This window comes from Chiloscyllium punctatum, chromosome 37 (genome assembly GCF_047496795.1).
Source record: "Chiloscyllium punctatum isolate Juve2018m chromosome 37, sChiPun1.3, whole genome shotgun sequence".
Lineage (NCBI taxonomy): Eukaryota > Metazoa > Chordata > Chondrichthyes > Orectolobiformes > Hemiscylliidae > Chiloscyllium > Chiloscyllium punctatum.
In genome coordinates, this window is record NC_092775.1 from 67,825,643 (window position 1) to 67,849,469 (window position 23,827).

The 23,827-nt window shown below is 40.0% G+C and overlaps 1 protein-coding gene across 2 annotated transcripts; it reads right to left on the reverse strand.

Moving 5' to 3' along the window:
- Positions 1-788: 788 nt before the first annotated feature.
- On the reverse strand, positions 789-23,811 carry tti1 (TELO2 interacting protein 1). 2 transcript variants are annotated; one of them, XM_072556961.1, is made up of 8 exons: positions 23,635-23,811; positions 19,992-22,340; positions 16,967-17,134; positions 12,290-12,441; positions 8,226-8,366; positions 7,803-8,007; positions 5,479-5,566; positions 789-4,068 (listed from the first exon to the last, which is right to left on the reverse strand). In XM_072556961.1, the coding sequence occupies exons 2-8, from the start codon at positions 22,303-22,305 to the stop codon at positions 3,885-3,887; spliced, it is 3,252 nt and encodes a 1,083-aa protein (XP_072413062.1). In that variant the 5' UTR covers positions 22,306-22,340; positions 23,635-23,811; the 3' UTR covers positions 789-3,884. The 2 variants fall into 2 exon arrangements, with proteins under 2 accessions (XP_072413062.1, XP_072413063.1); XM_072556962.1 differs by lacking the exon at positions 23,635-23,811 and adding an exon at positions 22,784-23,610.
- Positions 23,812-23,827: the final 16 nt, after the last annotated feature.

Below are 23,827 nucleotides of genomic sequence, written 5' to 3' on the forward strand. Positions count from 1 at the left end.
TGCACTACTTACTCACTCACTTAGGCCACCTCATCACCATTCTCCCATCTGCACCAGCACTAACAGCTGTACCATTCCCTTTCAGTACACTTAGAACATGCCTCTAATAGGGCAGGAAAACCCACAAGTGACTCCTACATTGAGCTTATGATGCTTTGAGAGGGTTCCAAATCTGTCCACTCCAAGCAGCTGCCTGACTGTAAAGGGATCATAGATTCAAACCCCCCCCCGCCCCCCCCCTCCACTTCTGGCCAATGTAGCTGTCTTCTGAGGATTTAATGCTTTGCATTTTGTTTGCATCAGTCTTCATGGTGGAATGCATACAAGAGTTTGAAGAGAGTCAAGGGGTAGAGGTAAGTGTAGCGGCCACCACTAAGGAGATGGTACTAGCGAAGCTGAAAGGTCCAAAGGTGGATAAATCATCCGGACCAGTTGGGCCACTGTCCAGAGTTCTAAAGGAGATAGCTGAGGAGGTTGTGGATGCATTGGTTGTGATCTTCCAGGAATCACTGGAGTTAGGGAGCGTCACAGAATACTAGAAAATGGCTAATGTAACATCAGTGTTTAAAAAGGGAGGGCGGTAGAAGACATGAAATTAAAGGCCAGTTAACCTAATCTCGGTCATAGCTAGGTAAGTGAAAGTGAGGACTACAGATGCTGGGGGTTAGTGCCGAGTGTGTGGTGCTGGAAAAGCACAGGTCAGGCAGCATCTGAGTAGCAGAAAAATTGACGTTTTTATGGCAAAAGCCCTTCATTCCTGATGCAGAGCTTTTGCCCAAAACGTCGATTTTCCTGCTCCTCAGATGCTGCCTGACCTGCTGTACTTTTCCAGCACAACACTCTCGATTCAGTCATACAGCACTGAAAGAGACCCTTTGGTTCAACCAGCCCATCCTGAACATAATCTCAAACTAAACTAGCCCCACTTGTCTGCTTCTGTCCCCTATCCCTCCAAACCTTACCTTTTGTGTACTTAACCAAGTGTCTTTTAAACATTGTAACTGTGCCCACATCCAACTTTTTCAGTATGTTCATTCCACACATGAACAACTGTGTAAAATAATTGTGTCTCATCTTTTTTTAAACCTCTCTCCTCTCATCTTAAAAATGTGCCTCCTAGTCTTGAAATCCTCTATCCTGTGGGGGGGGGGGAACCCACCTATCATTAACCCTCTGTACTCCTCATGATTTTATAAACCTCTGTAAGGCCAGCTCTGAACCTCCTACAGTCCAGTGAAAAAAGTCCCAGCCTTTCTTTTTAACTCAAACCTTCCATACCCAGCCATATCCTGGAAAATCTCTTCTGAACCCTCTCCAGCTTAATAATATCCTTCCTATAACTGGTCAACCAGAACTGGACACATTACTCCAACAGAGGTCTTACCGATGTCCAACCTCAACATGACTTCCCAACTCCTATATTGAAAAGAACTGAGCAACGAAGGCAAGTGTGCTAAGCCTTTTAAACCACCCAGTCTATATGATGCAAACTTCAAAGAATCATTGACCTAAACCCCTGGGTCCCTCTGTTCTACAACACTACCAAAGACCCTACCATTAATTGTCTAAAGTCCTACCCCTGTTTGTTGTACCAAAAATGCAATATCTCACATTTATCCAGATTGAACTCCATCTGCCATTTTTCAGCCTATTGACAAATTTGATCAAGATCCCTTTGTAAACTTAGAACCATTGATAAAATGCAAGATTTCACAATAAGGGATGAGATTACAGAGTACTTGGAAATGCATGATAAAATAAACCTAAGTCAGCATTGCTTCATCAAGGGGAAGTCATGCCTGACAAATCTGTTAGAGCTCTTTAAGGACATAATGAGCAAGTTAGACAAAAGAGAGCCATTGGATGTGATCTATTTGGATTTCCAATAGGTTTTTGACAAATACCACACAAGTTGTTGCTAAATAAGACCCCATAGTATTAAGGACATGGATAGAAGGTTGACTAACTGGCAGAAGGCAGAGAGTGTGGATAAAGGGGTCTTCTTCAGGATGGCAGCCAGTGACTAGTGAAATACTGCAGGTGTCAGTATTGGGACCACAACTATTTACATTGCGTATTAACAATCTGAACTTAGGATCTGATGATGCTGTTGCGAAGTCTGCAGATGACACAAAGATAGAAGGGGCAGGTAATGTGGAGGAAACGTGCAGGCTGCAGAAGGACTTGGACAGGCTAGGCGAATGGGCAAAGAATTCAATGTGGGAAAGTATGAGGTTATGCACTTTGGGAGGAAGAATAGAAATGCAGACTATTTTTTAAATGGGGAAAGGCTTCGGAAATCTGAAGCACAAAGGGACATCGGTATTCTAGATTGGAATTCTCTTAAGCTTGACGCTGGTGTGTTCCAAAATGCAGCAGAAATGAAGTGCAGAACCATTCTCAATGTAGAAGTGTCATGACGGTGTGGATTGATTGGCCTGTGTTGGATGCTACAGGTCTGTGGATGTGCTGCCCTGGAATATGCCCTGAAATGTTGGTGTCAGGTGTCCAAGATAGAGACCCCAAACAGCAAGTTGAGAACTGAAGTTGTCAAGTTCCTGCTCTAACGTGCATGTCAGGAATACATTTCTCTAGGAAAGGAATGTAGTGTGACTCAGCAAAGTGAGCACAGGTTGCACTGACCTTTGATCTATATTCTGCCTATTCAATAGAGTGGCTCAAAGATTTATATCTGATTTTGTCTAACCAGTCTTTCAAAAAGAGTACATATGCTGAAGATACTCCATTCCGGTCAGAAGGGGGAGCTGCTGCTACACTGTTGGCTTATACTTGTGTGATTTGCCATCAGGAAGTACATATACAAACCTAAACAGAAGAAGCTCTCACATCTCACTGTAGTGACCAATACAGCTGTGTCTGTTAAAGGATCAGCATAATTTAAAATGGACCAGCTGCATTTGTCAGGTAGCAAATTCCTTCCCTGTCGAATTTCTAAAATGGATATTCTAGAAGCAAGTCATTGGCCCATAACATCAAAATATCATATCAGACAGTTAGGTTTTCATTAGGTTGAAAACACTAATGCATTTATTACTAAGTTTCCTTGCGTGTACCAATATTGATTGCATGAACACCAGATGTACAAGTCATCCAATTATATTTTGTAGCCCTTTGATGATATTGTTCAGATATAATGCAACCTAAAACTGTTGCAGAATTTGAGGAATTCAATCCATTCAACCTTGATGAGCAGAAGATTAATCAGTTTTGAATACAAAGTAACCAAAAAAACCTAGTTATCCGTGTTTAGGATTTCATCCCACTGCTGGTTAATAACATGGTGTTGTGGGATTGTCCCATTCATCCCATAGCCAGTCACAGTTGCACAGGTTAATACAGGAAAGCTAAAAAATAGCAAGGAGAGGAATCATAACACATTATAGACCCAGCTACAAGATGTTGAAACCAATCTGTGCAAGACAAAAAAGACCAAAGAACTGTAGCTGCTGGAAACCAGAAACAAAAACAGAAATTGATCAGTTCGAAGAATGTCACTGGATCAGAAATGTTAACTTTGCTTTCCCTCCAGAGATGCTTCAACACTTGCTGAGTTTTTCCAGTGATTGGTTCAATCTGTACTAGATACCTGCAGCAATTGTTTGAATCTTTAAGACATCCCCTTGAGATACTTTTGTTACCTATATTTTCTTGGTTTTTCTGTTACCCTTGCCAGTGGTTGAAAAGGTAAAGGTGTCCAAACCTTGAGGGTGCTGCTATACAACTAGCCACAGAAACCGGTGGGAGGTTCAGCTGTATGCCTTTCCTCAGTTTATCACATTCCTTGCACCAAGGCTGATATTAGCAGTCTGAACATGGGGAGCTTTAGGTATGGTTGGCACTGCCAACTACCACAAATTTCTGAGTCATTCAAATTCTTGCAGAAGTTGAAGAACATTATCAGTAAATTCATTCCTCTGTTTTCCCATTCCTGTCAGGTGTATTGGTGGGAGGCTGAAGTGTGGCAGATCATAAGTACTTGGACAATAAACTTCATTTAAAATGAGCCATGTGGCATCAGGATCAACTTCATTTAGGTGGTAAAAAACACTGGTTAAAGGAAAAAGAGAGAAGTTACATACAAATCAACATATTTAGATAGCACCTTTAATGTAATAATCAAACTACTACACAGGAGTATTACAAAATAAAATATTATACAATTCCAATAGGAGATAATCCGTCAGATCTCCAGAAACTTGGTAAAAAACATAGGCTTTAAGGAGTGTCAAATCAGAAAACTAGATAGAGAAACAAAGATTATATGGAGGCACTTCCTGAACTTCAGAACCAAGTAGCTGAAGGTATGGCCACCAATGACACAGCAATTACAATCAGAAGTGCCCAAAACACCAGTATGAGAGCTTTTGGGGTTAGAAAGGATTCCAAAGCTACAGAGCGGCAAGGCGATGGAGATATGAAAATGATGACTTACTGCGAGTTAAGGCCACTACATGACTTGAAGTTTTACATACATTAAAATATAGCAAATCAGCCAGGAACACGTGGATTTGGGTTTGAAAGTAACAAAGGTGAGGGTTCAGCTGCAGCTAAGCTGAGAAAATGGCATTATGGACAATATTACGGAGGTAAAAATATGCAGTCTTAGTGACGGTGCAAACATGAGGATGGAAATTCATCTCAGACCAGGAGAGGAATAGAAGTCAGTAACTAGGGAACAGATTTTGGAGCATGACAGAAAATAATGGCTTTACTCTTCCCAACATTTAACTGGAAGAAATTTCACTTCATCCAGGAATGGAAGTTAAACAATTCAACAGTTTAACAATAGTGGAAGAGTTGAGAGAGGTATGCTTAGATGGAGCTGTGCATGTGTGAAAATGAAGAGTGCCATCAGATGAAGAATGAAGCTGAGGAGAGTGATCTGTTATTTCAAGTCCCTTTAATTCCAGTTGAAATAGTCTTCAAAATAATGCTTTACTCTTTTTTTTCAAATCATCAAGCCTCTTCTATCCTTTGTATTTCTGCTGAAGTCTCCTTCCTGGAAGCCAGTCCACCAGTATCCTCACCACCTTGATAGAGAAGCTCCTTAATTTGAATGGCTCAGCTACTAATTAGTTGAGCCATCAGGGCCCTGGTTCTACATCTAATTTTAATATAGATGACAGGGGATAACAATTTAAACAGGAAGCTCTCTAATATGACCGATGTGATTATATGATCATTTTTTTCTCACATGCAATAATGCAATCTTCAAGAACAGCCACCAGCCACAAACATTTAATTATAGGCATCAAGTGCACCCCCAGACTATCTCCATTCTTCTACCCCATTAATATTAAAACAATACATGCTCAATAGGATTATCAGAATGGTTGGTTACACTTTCTCCCAAAGTATTTTAAGAAAAAAATATTAAAATAATTCTAAGACAATGGGAATCTCTTTCATTTTAAAAGCACAAATTCATCATATTAATCACTGATTTAAATGAGTTACCTGCAAGCTGCATCCTGAAGTTTCGGTGGTTGTCTGCTACTCAGATATGGTAGGCAAGTGTTGGCGACCATATCTAGATCGGTTTCACCTGCATCAAGAAAAATACACCTATTTCATCTCCACTGTGATTGCCCCATTTTTATCTCATTTTTCTTGCATTCACCAAGGTGAAGGGCTTTCATAAAATCTAGGAAATGAACTTTTTTTTTACATTGAGAACTCAATTGCCAGCTGTTACTTCTGATTGCAGGTAACGAGCTTCCAGGAATATAGAGAGAATTTTGTGCATTTGTTCTATTTTAAGACTGTAAGAAGGACTAATTTTCTCTCCATCTTACTCCCTACTTTGCTAATGATTTTAAAAAGTGTATCTCAATATCGAAAAATCTCATGAAAAAACGAGCATCATCGGAATAAAAACAGTGCTAAAAACATTCATCAGATCTGGGCAGTATGGGTGGTGCAGTGATTAGTACTGCTGCCTCACAGCGCCAGAGACCCGGGTTTGATTCCCAACTCCAATGACTGACTGTGTGGAGTTTGCACATTCTCCCCATGTCTGCGTGGGTTTCCTCCTACAATCCAAAGATGTGTAGGTCAGGTGAATTGGCCATGTTAAATTGCCCATAGTGTTAGGCGCATTAGTCAGGGGTAAATATGGGGGAAATGGGTCTGGATGGGTTACTCTTCAGAGGATTGGCTGAACGACCTGTTTCCATACTGTAGGGAATCTAATCTCCCAGCATCTTTGGGACAAAACAGCCATCTTTAGATTCTTGCTGAAAATGCTACAGGTATTAAATGTAGAATGTATTGAGGAATTATTTCATATTTTGAATCCAATAAGACTCATCTTCGAAACTGACAGGAATTAGTGTCCATTGGAATATGTTGGCCCTTGAAGCAAAGTCTTCTGGAAATCATCAGGAATACATGACGGTCTGTAATTGTAACAGCATAATTTGCCTTTGGTCTGTGATATATATCTGTGTCAAGATATCTGCCACATAGTAAAAGTAAATCGATAATTATTCAGCTAATAGAGGATTTTAGAGAGAAAAATTCTAATTGTCAGTGTCTGAAATACATAAATAGTTTGAAGCAGGAAAGCTAGAGTTATATTTAGAAAATGGAACTGAATTAAAACAGAAAACTGAAATAAACCCACAGCTGCAGTGGAAAGGAAAATGTTAGGCGTGAAAAATATATTAGTCTCAATTCTTATTTTCTTGAAAGCAATATGAAAGGTCCAACTAGTGACATTGGGTGGTACAGGTGAAAGGATCTTTCTCAGGATGCAGCCAGTAACAAGTCGTGTTCTGCAAGGCTCAGTGTTGGGACCACAACTTTTCACTTTATACATTAATAATCTAGATGAAGGAACTCAGACAATACAAAGGTAGGTAGAGAGACAGGTAACATAGAGGAAGCAGAGAGTCTGCAAAGGATTTGGACTAGTTAGGAGTGTGGGCAAAGAAGTGGCAGATGGAGTACAGCGTAGGAAAGTGTGAGGTCATTCACTTTGGTATGAAGAATACAGGCATGAACTATTTTCTAAATGGGAAGAAAATTCAAAAGTCTGAAGTGCAAAGAGACTTGGGAGTTCTAGTCTAGGATTCTCTCAAGGTAAACTTGCAGTTTGAGTTTGTAGTTAGGAAGGCAAATGCAATAGAGGCATTTATTTTGAGAGGACTTGAATATAAAGCAGGGATGCACTTCTGAGGCTCTATAAGGCTCTGGTCAGGCCACATTTGGAGTAGTGTGTGTGGTTTTGGACCCCATAGCTCAGGAAGGATGTTCTGGCTCTGTAGAGTGTTCAGAGGAGGTTCATGAGAATGGTTCCTGGAATGAAAAGCTTAAGAAAGGAATGTCTAAGAACTCTGGGTTTATACTCGATGGAGTTGAGAAGGGTAAGGCGAGGATCTAATTGAAACTAACAGAACACTGAATGGCCTGGACAGAGTGGCTGTTGGGAAGATGTTTCCATTGGTAAGAGACCAAGACTTGAGGGCACAGCCTTTGGGTAAAGGGTAGACCTTTTAGAAGGTCTAAAATGAACCCAGGTCTAAGGAGAAACTTCTTTGACCAGAGAGTGGTGATTTTATGGAATTCGTTGCCACAGAAGGCTGTAGAGGCCAGGTCATTGAGTGTTTTTAAGATGGAGATGGATAGGTTCTTGATTGTCAAAGGGGATCAAGGGTTATAAGGAGAAGGTGGAAGAATTGGGATGAGAAAATTATCAGCCATGACTGAATGGCAGAGTAGACTTAAAGGATTGAATGACTTAATTTCTGCTCTGAGGTCTGATGGTCTTACGTACTTACCAAGATCCAGTTTCTCACAGAGTTTTCCAAGGCCTTGAAGCTCAGCTAGTTGGAGTTTGTAAACAAGTGTGTGACTATAAATAGGCCCAGCCTTTGCACTGACAGGGGCTTGGCTGACTAAATATCCAATCACCTTTGGCAAAATGTTTTTCGAAACTCTACTCTTCAGAAAATCACCACAGGTGTCTGCCAACCTGCATAGCACCTGTAAAACAAAACAGAAACTTTTCAATGTTCTGTAGTTTTTTTTTGTATATCATTCAAGGTCAGAAAATAACCCATCAAATTTCTGATATCCAGAAATATTTGCAAATATTTCATAAGAAAGTCAGGATAAATCAAAACTTTCTTGCCTTAGTTTAATGTAAAACATGTGAGATGCACAAATTCACCAAAGATGCTGGATAGGAAACATCACTTTACCTGGAATGCCCTAAGGACCACGAGGGGATCATCATTGGTCAATCTTTGCACAAAAGGACTCCATACCCGGTGTACCATTGGGAGTAGTTCATTCACATTACTCTGGAGAACAACCACACACAGTTCCAAAACATCCAGTACCTTTAAGAAACGAAATATTGCATAACTGAAGATACATTGTACGTGTACATGTTTAAAAGGACCTCAGAATAAACTCTTCAAATTTATGGTAATTCAGAAAACAAGAGTTTCATGTTAAAAGTATTTTGCTATAAATGTAGTTCATTTTGTTTTACACAGTTACCTCCATTATGCAATATGTGAAGTTTGACTGTTGATAACATCATGGTCATTATAATGCAGAAGGGATCATTTGAGCTATCAAGTTAATGCCAGTTCTCTGTGGAGCAATCCAGTCAGTCATATTCTCCCACTCTATCTCTGTGACTCTGCCAATGCCCCTTCTTTCCTTTTAAAAGTTATTGATCATCTTCACTTTCACCAGCCTTTTAGACAGTGGTTTCAGGTCACTACGACTCACTGTGTGAAGAGGGGCTTCCTCCAATCCCCCATTTCTCTTGCCCACATCATTAAGTCAGTGGCCTCTACTTCTTGTACTATCAGTCATTGAAAATAGCCTATACATCTCTAATTTATTTAAACTTATCATAATTTAAGTTCACTATTAAATCTCCTTGGCTCGAGGGAGAACAACCCCATCTAACCTTGCAAAAAAACTCATCATTTTAATGGTATTTCACCTGCATTCTCTCAATTACTTATATGCTCTTTCCTAAATGCGTTGACCAGAACTGAACGCAATTTTCCATCTCTGCCCTAATTAAAGTTTCCTAAAAAGTTGTTATTTGACTCTGTTTATGAAGTCAGAGGTCACCTGTGCTTTGCCAATTCCTTTGTCAACAACCTGGGATTTTGCAAAGTCAGAAGGACTGCAAAGCCATTTAAGAAATCATAGGTGGGATCAGATTCCAGGGCACCCGGTGCCATTAATACATTGGACAAAGATGCAGGAAGAGAGACTGCACGCAGCACTCCCAACTCATCCAGCTCCATTAGAGTGTAGGAATACCCCACTAATTTTTGTGGAGTTGAGCCAGCTTCTCCATGATTTTAGAGGAGTAGTGAATCATAGTTTAAATTTGGGAACATTTGAATTTGCCTTTGAAAAACATCTTCCTTGTGCCTCTTCCATGCCAAATCATTCCCCTGCTCAAGTGTCACCGAATGGCCAGCCAAGCTTTTTCAAAGAGATTATGTGAGCTTGCTTATGCAGGCCCAAAGAACTGATATGCTTGTTTGATTGACAGCTCTATGAACTCCATTTTTCTGATTACCTTTTGTCAATGTCTCAATGTTTTTGAGCACATGTTTAAGAGGTGACAAACGCTTAAAGCTTTGATTATTGACACCCTAATGGCCTTTCACAGTGACATGTATATGATTTAGAGATCCATATGACAGAGCTTTTGTATGTGGTCATGTGGGAAGGAAGGGAATCCTCTTCCTATTTTCTTGTGGGTGCCCCTGATGGGCAAGGGATACCTTCCAAGGCTAGCAGTGTTCCTTCCTTACTACCTGTTTTAACCAGTTTGAAGAAAAAAAAGAAACACATTTCCCCTTTCCCACCCACTAGCCATGTAAACTCCCTTGTGGTTCTGAAGAAAGATGAACATGTTAACTCTCTTTCTACAGATACTGCCAGACAGCTTACGTTCCTCTAGCAATTCCTGTTTTTATTTCAGATTTCCAGCATCTGCAGTTGTTGTTTTCCAAACTATTTTGTGGCATGGGTAGTGTAATATTAAGAGTCAATTATTTGTTTACATATGGCGGTCAGCACGCTGATCATTGGGACTTCTGCGAGTGAGAAAACGGCATGCTAGATACCTTCATAAGAACACATGCCCTACTTTCCAAACACATGTAATATTCAGCTTCAAGGTTTTAAATCATCCATTCGGTATCAGATAATTGCCAAGAATGGAAACAGAGTTTATGGCAGGGGTTAACATAACAGTTTCAATCTCCCTAATGCCCACTTAAAGGAGATTTCCCATCATTCAGTTTTGGTTGTCAGATAAGCTTTGTTGCAAACCAGACAGTGGAATAATCCAGAGTGCTGGTGGTGAAGTACAACTTAGTCCCGACAGCATGCATGTAAAACTTAATGCTGTCTTTGGGGATATCACCAAGGGGCAGTATGTAAAATGGAAAAAGGAGCAGGATGAAATGTTAATACAGGTGACTTTGGTTACAACTGGACAAGTACAAATAGAACCAAGCAAAAAAATTTCCACCTAGCTCGATGATAGAGGAAAGGCACTGAAGGAAGACGGTGTGGTCAACAATGTTGAAGACAGCAGATATGTGGATAAATATGTTAGCCACAATCATACATCATCAGCTATAATTTTGTAAAAGTCAATTTCAGTTCAGTGACTTTAGTAAATATACAGTGTGGAATCTTGAATGGAGGGACTTAAATGTGGAAGAACAGGAAACATGGACATGGATTTGGCAGGTGAAAGCATGTTACAAAATTTTGGATAAGAAAAGTAGGTCAGAGATTGGTAGCTTGCAAAGCCAGAGGGATCAATGGTGACTTCTTTTGTTGCTAGAGGAGCAGACAGTCAATGTTAAGGGGAGTTTTATTACCTGTGCAGAGGGAATGGTTAACAACTTCAGTTAATACAGAAATGAAGTTACTTGGCTGCAGTTTGCTTGGAATAGCCTGATGGAGCAGAAAGTGGGACTAATGGACAACTCATGGGAGGAGAGAGGAAGGACACCAGAGAAAGGCCCAACTTACAGCTAAGGCATTGGTTGGGATAATTAGGAGAGGTTTGGTCCAGTGAGATAGACGGGAGAGAAGCAGCAAGGGAGGTGGTATTGATTCTTTGAGCTCTGTGCACGTTATTAAAGACTAGAATAAAGGCAGCACAAGAGAGTTGTCCAAATCAAAAGCTTGTGCTGAAAAAAAGCTGGGGGTTATCTTTGCATTCCAGAATGATTTTGGTATAATGAACAGTTTTAGCAATGTATCTGTTAATGATTTATGTGATTCAACCAGATTTGGTAATAGATGATTAAACTAGTTTTCTACCATAGGCATTCAAATTTACGTCCCCTGGGCTCAAGGGAGTGAAAATGAGTGATATACTGAGGGTACAACTAGACTAACAGAGTAATAGTTTTAATGTTTACTCTACATACCTATTTTCAAACAAATGGCCTGGTCATAATGATCAAACTGGACAAGGGCTATAGATGAAAACTGAAATTATTACTAAGATCAATTAGAGGGACTGTCCGTCACAGACTTCTTAAAAATTAACAGATCTATGTAAGATAATGCTGTTCTTTATGTGGGCTGCACAGTCTTGGGACTAACTTGCCTCAAACCATTTATAAGAAGCAGACTAGACAGCATGGAAGGTTGGGTGCATTCACATCAGCTCTCATTTCCCACCTCTAACAATTCTCTTTTGAAGCATCAGATTGAGCAAATCATTACAGTTCCATTTTAGAACTAACTCAATAAATAGGGTTTTATTCCATTCTAGTCCAATCTCTCATAGATGCTAACTATGCAGTCCAGGAGCCTCTAAACAACGAATTATAGGGTGTTTATTATGGTAAGATTCTTATACCATAAAATGCAACACGTTAGAAAACTAATAATACTAATTTGCTTGCTCTCAAAACTCATTTTAATTCACAGATGTCATCTCCACAAAGATCGGAAGTTACTATACATGACTGACAGAAATTAAATAGAAGAAACATTAAAATTAACAGAACTATTCTGAGGGAATGATGGGGGATGAAAAAGACTTTTGCTTGCACTCTTGAACATTTAATTTGGATTAAGTTTTAAAGGAATATTTAAACCAGGTCTCAGTCAATACCATATGCCCTGACTTGATTTTACAAGTAAACCGCCTCACCACTTCTAGCCTTAGAGAAACCTGAGAATTGAAAAACATGTACCAAATCCTTGAACATTTTAAAATCAAATATCAAGATAGGGAACACTAGAAGACCTTTAGCCGTAATTTAATGCTTTTGTCTGACAGAAGGTGGATGCACTTCTCCATCACATCTTTAGCAATTTGGATATGAGCAGGGAGCTCCTTCTTCACATCAGGGTGGTCAAAAGTAATGTCAGGTTCCAGGTGATCAGAGATTTCATATTCTAAAACAAAACAAAAATTTGTGTTAAGAAACTCAAATTTCACGTAAAATGTTTAAAAGCAAAACTGCCAACCAAAAGGATGGATGGTTGAGTAACAGATTCAACATTTGAAACAGCGAAAGGATCAAGTTAATAGGTGCTGATCTTTCACATTCACAGCTAAATCAGACCGAAAATAGAAAGGTTACTGCTTTGACACATCAGACATGTCAGCTCCCTAGTTACTTAAAAGTATCCTGGAATTCGTATTAGCAATGAGTGGTCCTGTTTATGCAATGACAACCAAAACCACAGAAAATTTGAAATTGCTGGGCTGGGACATTTAACAGAGGACTGATTAATTTGAAAACAAGATGGAGAATTTTTAAGAATCAGCTATTGATTGATCTAGAGCCAAAATTAGACTGAAAATACAGGAGTGCTGGATGAATGCTATCTGACGTAGGACACAAGCAGAACAATTTTGGACAATGTTGGAATTATAGTGTGCAAGGTGGAAGACCAGCTAGAAGACTATTGGAACAATTACAATCAATAAAAGCATGGATAAGGGTTTTCACAACATAAGGTCATACAGGCATATGGACTGGGGAGTGTTACAGGTTGAATTGAAATATCTTATTAACTGACAGGATCTTAGTTAGCTGAGTTCAGGATCAAGGAGCATGCCAAGATTTAAACAGTTTGGTTTCTCACCAAAGTGGTTAGGATGAGGAAATGGGTCAATGGCTAGGGAACAGAGTTCTTGTTTAGGTCTAAAGACAGTGACTCCAGAATTCCCAATATTTAATTGAAAGACATTTCTATAACAAGTTAGGCCAGTTGGCTGCCCAATTGCAATGCAGACAAATTTGTGAAGTAATTTTAGCCTAACCTGTCCAGTGGAAAACCAAGCGGACTGAATTGCCTGTGAATTTTGCACCCATCTATCCTTACTTTATTGACTTCAACAGAAAGTAAAAGTGGGGCAAAATGAATGAGTGCTCTGATGTAGGCAGTTTCTGCTGGATGAGCCAGGCTCTCCTTCAAGCAGAAAAAGCCAAAAAGAGTATTTAAAAGAGGTGCTTAAAATCATGCAAGATTTAGATTGAGTAAGTAAAAGTAAACTGTTTTCAGTGGCTGAAGAGTTGGTAACCTAAGGAAACAGGATTGAAGGTGAATGGCAAACAAAAAGAGGTGGACCGAATGTTGTACGGGTTTTATACTCTGTTGATAAAAGAATCTTCAAAGCAACAAGCTCACTGTCTGACAGGACAATGATATAGATTCAATAGTAGGCTTCAAAAGGAAAATGGAAAACTACAAACATTTGCAGGCATATGAAGAAAGAATGGTGGAGTGGGACTAACTGAATTACTCACTGAAAGAGCTGGTGCTGATTCGATGGGCTAAATAGCTTCCATTTACTTTGTAGTACTCTGCAGTAAGTGTTGGGTCAGGCAGCTTCAGAGTTGGTTAACTCTATGTCTCCATTAGTGAAAAAGATTACAGCATCAAATATCATTTAGATATTTAAGTGCTGTAGAATGGTTTTCTAGTCTAATCAGAAGCTTCACCCCTGAACTCCCAACTCCATTTGAAGTTGTCAGCCAGAGACTGACAGCTTCCAAAGGTTAAACAGCATTGTTGGAGATCCATATAGAGTTGCACCATTGCAACATAAGTGTTTTTTTGTTGGGTTAGAGAGGGACTTGCAAGCAGGATGTTCAAGGTGGAAAGGAAGGTCAGAAGCAAGGTTGCCTTTTAGAGATCACTTTCCTGCCTGTTTATCCACACTATAATTGTCCTCAGGTTATGGAAAATAGGACAATCCACCCAAACCTGGAGGCAGCCACTCTGTTTTCTGGGCATGGAAAACACAGTCTCTTTTCTTGATTGCTGGGAAGGCAGTTAATTTGGGCCAGTAATGAGTTTAGGTCCTTAGATGACATTAACTGACCAGTTATGGACCTTACTGGTGACAAAGAGTTGCTGTGGTGGCAGGAAGGGGGAAGAGATTTGCTCCAAGACCCACCCACCCAATTATTTGCACTTTCTGCCACCTCCAGGAAAGGGGACAAAAAGTATTCATGGTTTTGTCACTATACATAGCCTTTTGTCCAGAACAGCTGTCTGAAAACTACATCATCATTAAATCATATAAAACTTAATATTCAGAAAAAAACAACATGCATTACCAGAGGCGTATTAGAATTGCCAAACCAATTATTCTGCTGCATTCCTTCTCAGCAGTACACAGAATTTCTGGCAAAATAACTGGTTGCAATGGACTGTAATGTGCAGGATGGTTGATTAGGAGGCAGGAAACAAAAAACACAAAGTAAGTTAATTGGGGACTGTACAACTCTGATATGGAAAATCCTCTCTCTATCCCAGCCAATAATTCACAGTTCAAAAATTAAAGCATGAATGGGGCTTACACAAATATGAAGAGTGAGAAAAAACAGACTGCAAGGAGACATTATGAAATAAGAGAAGATCATAGAAATGCCAGTGAACATATGAAAAGGGATTAAAAGGATTCACTCCATGTCAGTTATTCAGTCATTGCATCCAGCAGCTAACAGTTGAATTAATCACAGGATAAGCTTTTATGTTTGCAGAGAGCTGCAGTACTTTACAAGAACCAAAATTGTAACAACAAAATCAGTTTACTAAGAAATGTAATGACATAAAGCTAAATCTCGCAGCACAGTCTACAGAATGTCAATCAGCTATATAGGTGTGATAGACTGTAGGGAAATAGATGGAGACATCTTTCAAAATGTCCAGATTATAGAGGAGGAAGTGTTGGATGTCTTGAAACAGTTAAAGGTGGATAAATCCTCAGGACCTGATCAGGTGTACCCGAGAGCTCTATGGGAAGCTAGAGAAGTGATTGCTGGGCCGCTTGCTGAGATATTTGTATCGATAGTCACAGGTGAGGTGCCGGAAGACTGGAGGTTGGCAAACGTGGTGCCACTGTTTAAGAAGGGCGGTAAAGACAAACCAGGGAATTATAGACCGGTGAGCCGGACCTCAGTAGTGGGCAAATTGTTGGAGGGAATCCTGAGGGACAGGATGTATATGTATTTGGAAAGGCAAGGACTGATTTGGGATATAGTCAACATGGCTTTGTGCATGGGAAAACATGTCTCACAAACTTGATTGAGTTTTTTGAAGAAGTAACAAAAAAGATTGATGAGGGCAGAGCAGTAGATGTGATCTATATGGACTTCAGTAAGGCGTTCGACAAGGTTCCCCATGGGAGACTGATAAGCAAGGTTAGATCTCACGGAAAACAGGGAGAACTAGCAACTTGGATACAGAACTGGCTCAAAGATAGAAGACAGAGTGTGGTGGTGGAGGGTTATTTTTCAAACTGGAGGTCTGTAACCAGTGGAGTGCCACAAGGATCGGTGCTGGGCCCTCTACTTTTTGTCATTTACATAAATGATTTGGATGTGAGCATAAGAGGTACAGTTAGTAAGTTTGCAGATGACACCAAAATTGGAGGTGTAGTGGACAGCGAAGAGGGTTACCTCAGATTACAACAGGATCTTGACCAGATGGGCCAATGGGCTGAGAAGTGGCAGATGGAGTTTAATTCAGATAAATGCGAGGTGCTGCATTTTGGGAAAGCAAATCTTAGCAGGACTTATACACTTAATGGTAAGGTCCTAGGGAGTGTTGCTGAACAAAGACACCTTGGAGTGCAGTTTTATAGCTCCTTGAAAGTGGAGTCGCAGGGAGATAGGATAGTGAAGAAGGCGTTTGGTATGCTTTCTTTTATTGGTCAGAGTATTGAGTACAGGAGTTGGGAGGTCATGTTGCGGCTGTACAGGACATTGGTTAGGCCGCTATTGGAATATTGCGTGCAATTCTGGTCTCCTTCCTATCGAAAAGATGTTGTGAAACTTGAAAGGGTTCAGAAAAGATTTACAAGGATGTTGCCAGGGTTGGAGGATCTGAGCTATAGGGAGAGGCTGAACAGACTGGGGCTGTTTTCCCTGGAACGTCGGAGGCTGAGGGGTGACCTTATAGAGGCTTACAAAATTATGAGGTGCATGGAAAGGATAAATAGACAAAGTCTTTTCCCTGGGGTCGGAGAGTCCAGAACTAGAGGGCACAGGTTTAGGGTGAGAGGGGAAAGATATAAAAGAGACCTAAGAGGCAACTTTTTCACGCAGAGGGTGGTATGTGCATGGAATGAGCTGCCAGAGGATGTGGTGGAGGCTGGTACAATTGCAACATTTAAGAGGCATTTGGATGGGTATATAAATAGGAAGGATTTGGAGGGATATGGGCCGGGTGCTGGCAGGTGGGACTAGTTTGGGTTGGGATATCTGGTCGGCATGGATGGGTTGGACCGAAGGGTCTGTTTCCATGCTGTACGTCTCTATGGCTCTATGACTGGATCACAAGCTTCTAAGTGCTAGCACGTAATTGTTCACTGTGCGCACATTGAGACTGATAGCATGCATTGCATTACAGAGAAGTGAAATATCTTGATTATTTGGAAAAGTAATTCTTGTCCAGGAAATACCTGTTTGGTCCAAATCAATATCTTCAACATCCCCTTCAGCCAAACGCTTCTGCTTCTGATAATCCTTGAAAAAGCACTGGATCTCTTCTGCTTTGGTAGCAGAATTACAGGCCTTATTGTGAGGTCTCTCTTCTTTCTGAGCAGGCTCCTTCGGTGGAAACCAGTGAGCTATTTTGTGATCAAAAATGTAGAGATTATTTTGTAACAGAATCTCTCATTAATATTTCATTAATTGAAAGGCTCTCTCATTCAGCTTTTCCCAAGTTTTGTGCGATCATTACAATGATGATGGGTTACACCTTCATATCAACCACCATTATGGAATTTGGCTTGTGGTTGACATCATATGCTTTCTGTTGCTAATCTTCCCAATTTATCGGGATTCGGCACCAATAAACGCTAGGTTGCCTGAAACAGTAGCTCAGGTAAGTTGAAAGGCTTCTACCAGTCAAAATTTGAAAAAGTCTATTAAATGATGTTTTCAGGTGCCTCACTTAAATTGGACCACAGATTCTAAACTACATAAACACTTGAGAAAAAAAACAAGGCAATAGCTATCTAGAGAATGCGCTGCTTAAAATAATAGTGGCCATTTGTAAAGGCAGTAGACTTTTGAGATATGTTCGATAACTTCCACAAACTTTGCCTTTTTAAAAATGTGGTTATTTTAATTTGGTTTGAAGACTTTTCGTTATTATTGGAAATAAAGGAAAATAGGCTGTTTGATAGAAAGCAAAGAATCACCCAATTATAACTCCACCATTTTGCCAACTGATACGGTCAGGCTGTGCATCAAAAGAATGGAGGAGTCAGTTTGCCAATAGTGAACAGGCCAGAAGACATGTCACTAAGCTTCCATCAATATGTCCAACAAGAGCTGAAAGCTAATTCTACTCTTGATTCCAAGGAGTCCGTAACACAGGTTGGTAAGGGACATTATACTGAGCAATACTAGCAGAGATTTACAATCCTAGAAGTTTCCCAGAAGTAGGAGAGTTGAGTAGAAATAATGTCACAAGACTTGTAATCCAGAGACCTAAGATCATGCTAAAGAAGCTGATGGAAATTAAATACAATTTGGAATTGTAACAGTGGCCATGTCAAGCGTTGTAAAAAAACTCCTCCTCCTTACTTATTTCCCAAAGGAAAAACTTCTATCCCCTTACCTAGTCTGGCTGACATGAGACTCCAGATCCATAATAACGTGGTTGACACTTAACTGGCCTCTGAATTGGCCTAGCAAGACACTCAATTCAAGGGCAATTAGGCATGGGAAACAAATGCTGATCTTGCTGATAATACCCACATCCCATGAAAGAATCCAAAAAACTCAAAAGTCATTTAAAATGAAATGAAGTCTTATTTATATAGCATTTTACTTGTTTAGCATCTTCCAAGGCTTGAGCCATTGCAACATTCCTCAACAAATTTGAAATGTAGTCATGGTTATAATGTAGGAAATGTGGTGGTTATTTTGCACACAAAGCTTCCACATCTAGCAATTAAATATCTGGACTTGCAATACGTTTAAGGTGATGGTTAAGTGATTAAACATTGCTAAGTAAAGTTTAACCTCCATTACACATTTCATTCAAAGCTTGCTGTCTGCATACTTAATCCCATCCAGCTCTGTCAGCTGATCACCCATGTGTGCTGGTTTCCAGTCAGGCAACACTTTGTTTTGAAAATTCTCATCCTTATTTTCAAATCCCTGAATGGCTACCTGCTGCTTTTTCACAGTAATCTATACAAGACTCCAAGATTTCTAGGCTCCTTTAATTTTGGCCTCTTGCATATTTCCTGTTCCCTTTATACCACCAGTTGCAGACCTGCTTTCAGTGGCTAAGCCCAAAATTCTGGAATTCTCTTCCTGAACCTCCTAATGCACTTTCTTGAGGAGTTCTTTAAAATTTATCTTTGACGTAGCTTTTGAACATTTACCCCACCATCTTATGTTGATCAGTGTCAACTTTTGTTTGATAATCGATTGCCCTTTGAAATGCTTTCGAAATTGTACTACTTTTAAATGGTTCAAGTTGTTGTTGTTATTAACTTATTTCTTTACTTATGCTCCGTGACCTATGTTACAAATCTCAAAATCTTGCTCGCTTTTTGTTTCATACATATCAGTTTGCATAGCTGGACACAAAAAAATACTAAAGATTAGTAGACCTATTCGTGACTTTTGCCAATTAACCATTTAAAAAAATAATATCAATGGTTACAGCTGGAACAGGAAAAAGGAAGCTCACAGACCATTTTGGCTCTATAAAGAAAAAAGGGAGTTTCTGTCATTTACAGGTCAATAGCCTTCAACAGAACTGGAGACTACAAGATAAACTAATGTTGGATGCATAGGGCTGCAGCTAAAAAACTTGGATTACAGGCATTGTGTAGATCCAAAAATACTGTAGACTTTAATGATGGTCACATTCTAATGAGGAGTTTAGACAAACACAATCGAACTCATGAACTGGAGGTGCTGTTATTGGACTGGGGTGTACAAGGTTAAAATCAAGATTTTTAACAATTGAACGCATCATTGCTTGAAGCTAATTCTGTAAAGAGGGATTACTTTTAAGACACAAAGACACTGCATTTATAATGTGTTTTTAAAAACTTTGAAATTTAAGAAAAAGGATGACCAAATTCATAATCCACTCGACTACCACTTATACATTACTGGATGAGAATGGAATAATTACTCTCTCTAGCCGCAACAATAGATATTGCCACTTACATTGGGTTTTAAAAGTTCATATCTTTGTAGGTTGAGTTTGTTCCTCAACCTTCACAATAAAGTTTTTGGTTTCAGCCTTGGAAATTGCTTTCTTACCTTAAATTGTCCTAATATTTAAACAAGATAACCATGTTTACTGCAAAAGAAAAAAAGACACTACATTGCTGGAAACTTTTGTGCTTGCAGCAGAATGCTTAGCACCATTCAATCCCAATGAGTAATGACAAACATTGTGCTACATTCCAATTGTGGAATGTGGATATACTTTAATCCACAACAACATACCTAAAGCTGTCATTAGTGAATGGAGGACATTGAAAATTAGATGAGCCTTTTCATTGTGGTAATGATCAAGAGACAGCAGCACATCCTGAACCACATCATCAACCAAAGGTAGCAGACTGGCATCGGAATAGCTAAACATGACACTAATAACACGGGGTGTGTGAGGATATTGAGTTAGTCTTCTCAGGTTGAGGGAAATAGTGTTCACAAGATAGTCAGAATTCAGATTTATCAATTTTTGAAGTGAATCATAACCACAGGCTTGGCAAAGATCTATTAATGTCCTTGTAGCTGTTTGACTAATAAGCAAAGTCTCAGCTCCAACTTTTTCTATCACTGGGTAAAGAGAAGTCATTAAAAGTTGACGAAATTCCTTATTTAGCATCTGAGCAAAATAGCCAATTCCTTCAAGTTGAATGCAGATTTGCCAGATATTGCTGTTCATAGTGTGAACAGTTAGACTTTGACTTGTGTGAAGGCAACCACTGTGGGATCCTTTAGTAAAACCCAGAAATTTTGGTTGGTTCGTATTGAGGCCAGCCTCATGTTCTGACTCGATACTTGTTACCAGATCCCAGTTAGCCCTGCTTATGTATTCCTCGATAATGGAAGTCACAGTTGCCTTGAGATCATCTACACTAACTGGAGTTTCCCTTTCATGCAGAACATCCACATCTAACCCTGCAGCCCCCAACAGCACTTCATTAATCACTATTGCAGCCTGTTTCCTATACAACACTGACTCTTGGTAGAGGTGAATGAAATGATCCACGAGCAGATACAGATTGCCATAGTAACCTAAAACTCTGCAAGTCTGCTGGAGTAGTGCAAACACACATTCTTCGGTAAAATGCTTGAAGTATTTTCTCTTCATAGTGGGCTTGTTTCCCAGTCTTAAGTGATCCCAACCAGACAGAAAGGACATTGGATGTTGCAGATCATCAGCTTCAGAATTCAAACGTCTCTCTTCCACAATTCTCACATCCGTGACATCCAACTCTAGGATTTGCATCAGTGCTTTTGAAAGACGGCCAAGGTGAACAGTTGAATTTAATATAACATTCACTTTGGGTCCTAATAACTTTAAGTAGCCAAGTAATAAACCCAAGGATTTCAATTTACTCTGGTCATCCAGTGTTCTCATAAGTCTTGGAAGAGCAGTTGTGAGTGTGTGCAAATTTTCGGAGAGCACATCTGTAAAATCTTTGTTCTCGCATATCATACAGAGCTCAGAGACATTTCTCAAAACTTGACCGCATCTGGTATGCACTTCTGGTCTCTCATCACCTACAAGGCCAACAAGAATTTCCAGCAAATGGCCAATAGATTGTTTCAGTGATTTGTTACAGTAAGACAGCAAATGGTAGACTAGCTCAACCAATTCCAACCTTACTTTCCAATGTGGGTTGCCAGCAGCACAGCTACAGAGTTTCTGTAACAATACATCTAATTTGTTTGCAGTGTCTTTCACCCATTCTGGTTTCCTGCAAATTACAAGATCAGCAAGCTTACTGTCCTCTACAAAGAGCATTTTCTTGTCATGGTGATTCTTGGACACTTGGTCATTGGCCATGACTAAGCCCACCAGTTTATACCAAACCTTAATGGCATAGATTGTTACTAAGTGACCCTGTTTAATATCTCCAGAAATTATGCGTGACATTCCTAAAGCGATTCCTGGCAAAAATGAGGCAAATGCATCTCCAACTTGAAGGAGGTCACTGCTGTCAAATGAACAGTGCGTATCTGGGCAATCACACTGTAATATCAAAAGCAGCAAACACTTTAGGGCCAGGACCCGAAGCTGTCTTGATTTTTCATGTTCAGCAATGTCTAAAAGCAGAGAAATAACAAATCCTTGTGTAGGAAGCATGTGTGGTTGGTAGAGACAGAGCAAAATGTCACCATATGCTGAATGAAGCAGGGCAATGAGACCTTGGACAACAGCCATTTTAAGCTCCTCTGAGATAATGGCCAGCTTTCCATGGTTTCCTGGAGAGGACAGGCAAAGAGAAACTTCAGAGAAGATTTCACAAAGTTGTTGCTGATTCTGCACACATGTTCTAGAAATTATAAAATGAATGCACTCTACAACACTTTGGACAAATCTTTCTTGCTTCAGACCAGGTGTCCTCAATGAAAATCTAAGTGGAAACAAGACATATTCCTGCAGTTCCTGTAATGCAGCATCCCCAACCTTCTGCAGCTGGGACTGAAGGCATTGTACATTGATGACATTCTGTTCCTTTGTTATCTTAACACAAATTGGACGCAAGGCACTGAAAGCCTCTTTTGGGGTATGAAAAATGGCCATCTTCAACCTACTGCTGCACCTATTGCTTTATCATCCTGTAAAACAAAAACAGAATTTTATGTTAATTTGCTGAACCTTTCACAAACACACATTCATTTAAAAAATATCAATGTTATTCAACAAAAGGTAGCAATGCTACTTAGATGAAGTGGCAATATGTATTGAGTGGCTAATCATGTTATTATTATAACAATTTGTACACAACTGTTACAATAATAGCTGTAGCCTAAAATCACTTTTTTTTAATGGAGACAGCCACAATATTACAGAATGAGCAAACATGTGAGTTCTGATTAGATGGTGTAGCTGTAGAGTCCAGTGAATATATTGAACAATGTCCACAAAATTTAAATAACTGAAGTGGACAGACTCCTCACTCTCCAGTATCCTACAGGCATGGACACAGACCCCTCACTCCCTGGTATCGTGGTGGCATAGAGATGTACAGCATGGAAACAAACCCTTCAGTCCAACTCACCCACACCTTACTGATGTCCATACAGATCATGTCCACCACTCTGTCCTCATCAATCTTGTTACTTTTTCAAAAAAATTAATCAAGTTCCATCCTGACTATCCGTAATCAGTCCTTGCCTTTCCAAATATGGGTAAATCCTGTCCCTCAGGATTCCCTCCAACAACTTGCCATTGACCAAAGTCAGGCTCACCAATCTATAGTTCCCTAGCTTGTCCTTACCACTGTTTTTGGCCCAGCTATTACTTCCCTACCTTTCCATAGAGTTCCAGGACACACCTGATCAGGCCGTGGGGATTTATCCACCTTTAACCATTTCAAAACATCCAGCACTTCCTTCTTTGTAATATGGACATTTTTCATCTATTTCCCCACATTCTATATCTTCCACGTTCTTTTGCACAGTAAACACATTTAGTTTCTCCCCCCCCTCCCATCATCTCCTGTGGCTCCACACAAACACCGCCTTGCTGATCTTTGAGGGGCCCTATTCGCTCCCTAGTTACCCTTTTGTCCTCAATGTATTTGTAAAAACCCTTTGGATTCTTTTTAACCTTATTTGCCAATATGATCTCATGTTCCCCTTTTTTGCCCTCCTGATTTCCCTGTTAAATATATTACTGACTTTATACTCTTCTAATGATTCTTTCGATCTCTCCTGTCTGTACCTGACATACGCTTCCTTCTTTTTCTTGCACAAACCATGCATTCCTCTAGTCATCCAGCATTCCCTACACCTGCCAGCCTTTCCTTTCACCCTAACAGGAATCTACAGGTTCTGGAGTTTTGTTATGGTCACAGACTCCTCACTCTCCGGTATATTAAAGGTATGGATCCAGAGACGAGACACTAACATTTTGTCCGGGCTCTATTTTCAGCTTGAAGCTCCAGGGATGACCGGCGCTACTGCACATGCGCCAAATCGAGCCCTGACGCCTGCGCACTAACGGCGGCCGCTCTCGTTCAGAAATTTCTAGATTGAACTGTGCGAGACCCAGTGATGAACGGGCACATCCAACCGTCACTGGGAGGCTTGCTCTGTCATTG

Bases quoted from the DNA above. Each gene is read 5' to 3' on its own strand.
- tti1 (XM_072556961.1), bottom strand. From the start codon at position 22,305: ATGGCCATTTTTCATACCCCAAAAGAGGCTTTCAGTGCCTTGCGTCCA. The intron at 12,442-16,966 runs GTATTTCCTGGA...GTTTTGTTTTAG, and splicing joins TATTGATTTGGACCAAACAG to AATATGAAATCTCTGATCAC. The intron at 8,367-12,289 runs GTCTTCTAGTGT...CGTTTCTTAAAG, and splicing joins GCATTAAATTACGGCTAAAG to GTACTGGATGTTTTGGAACT.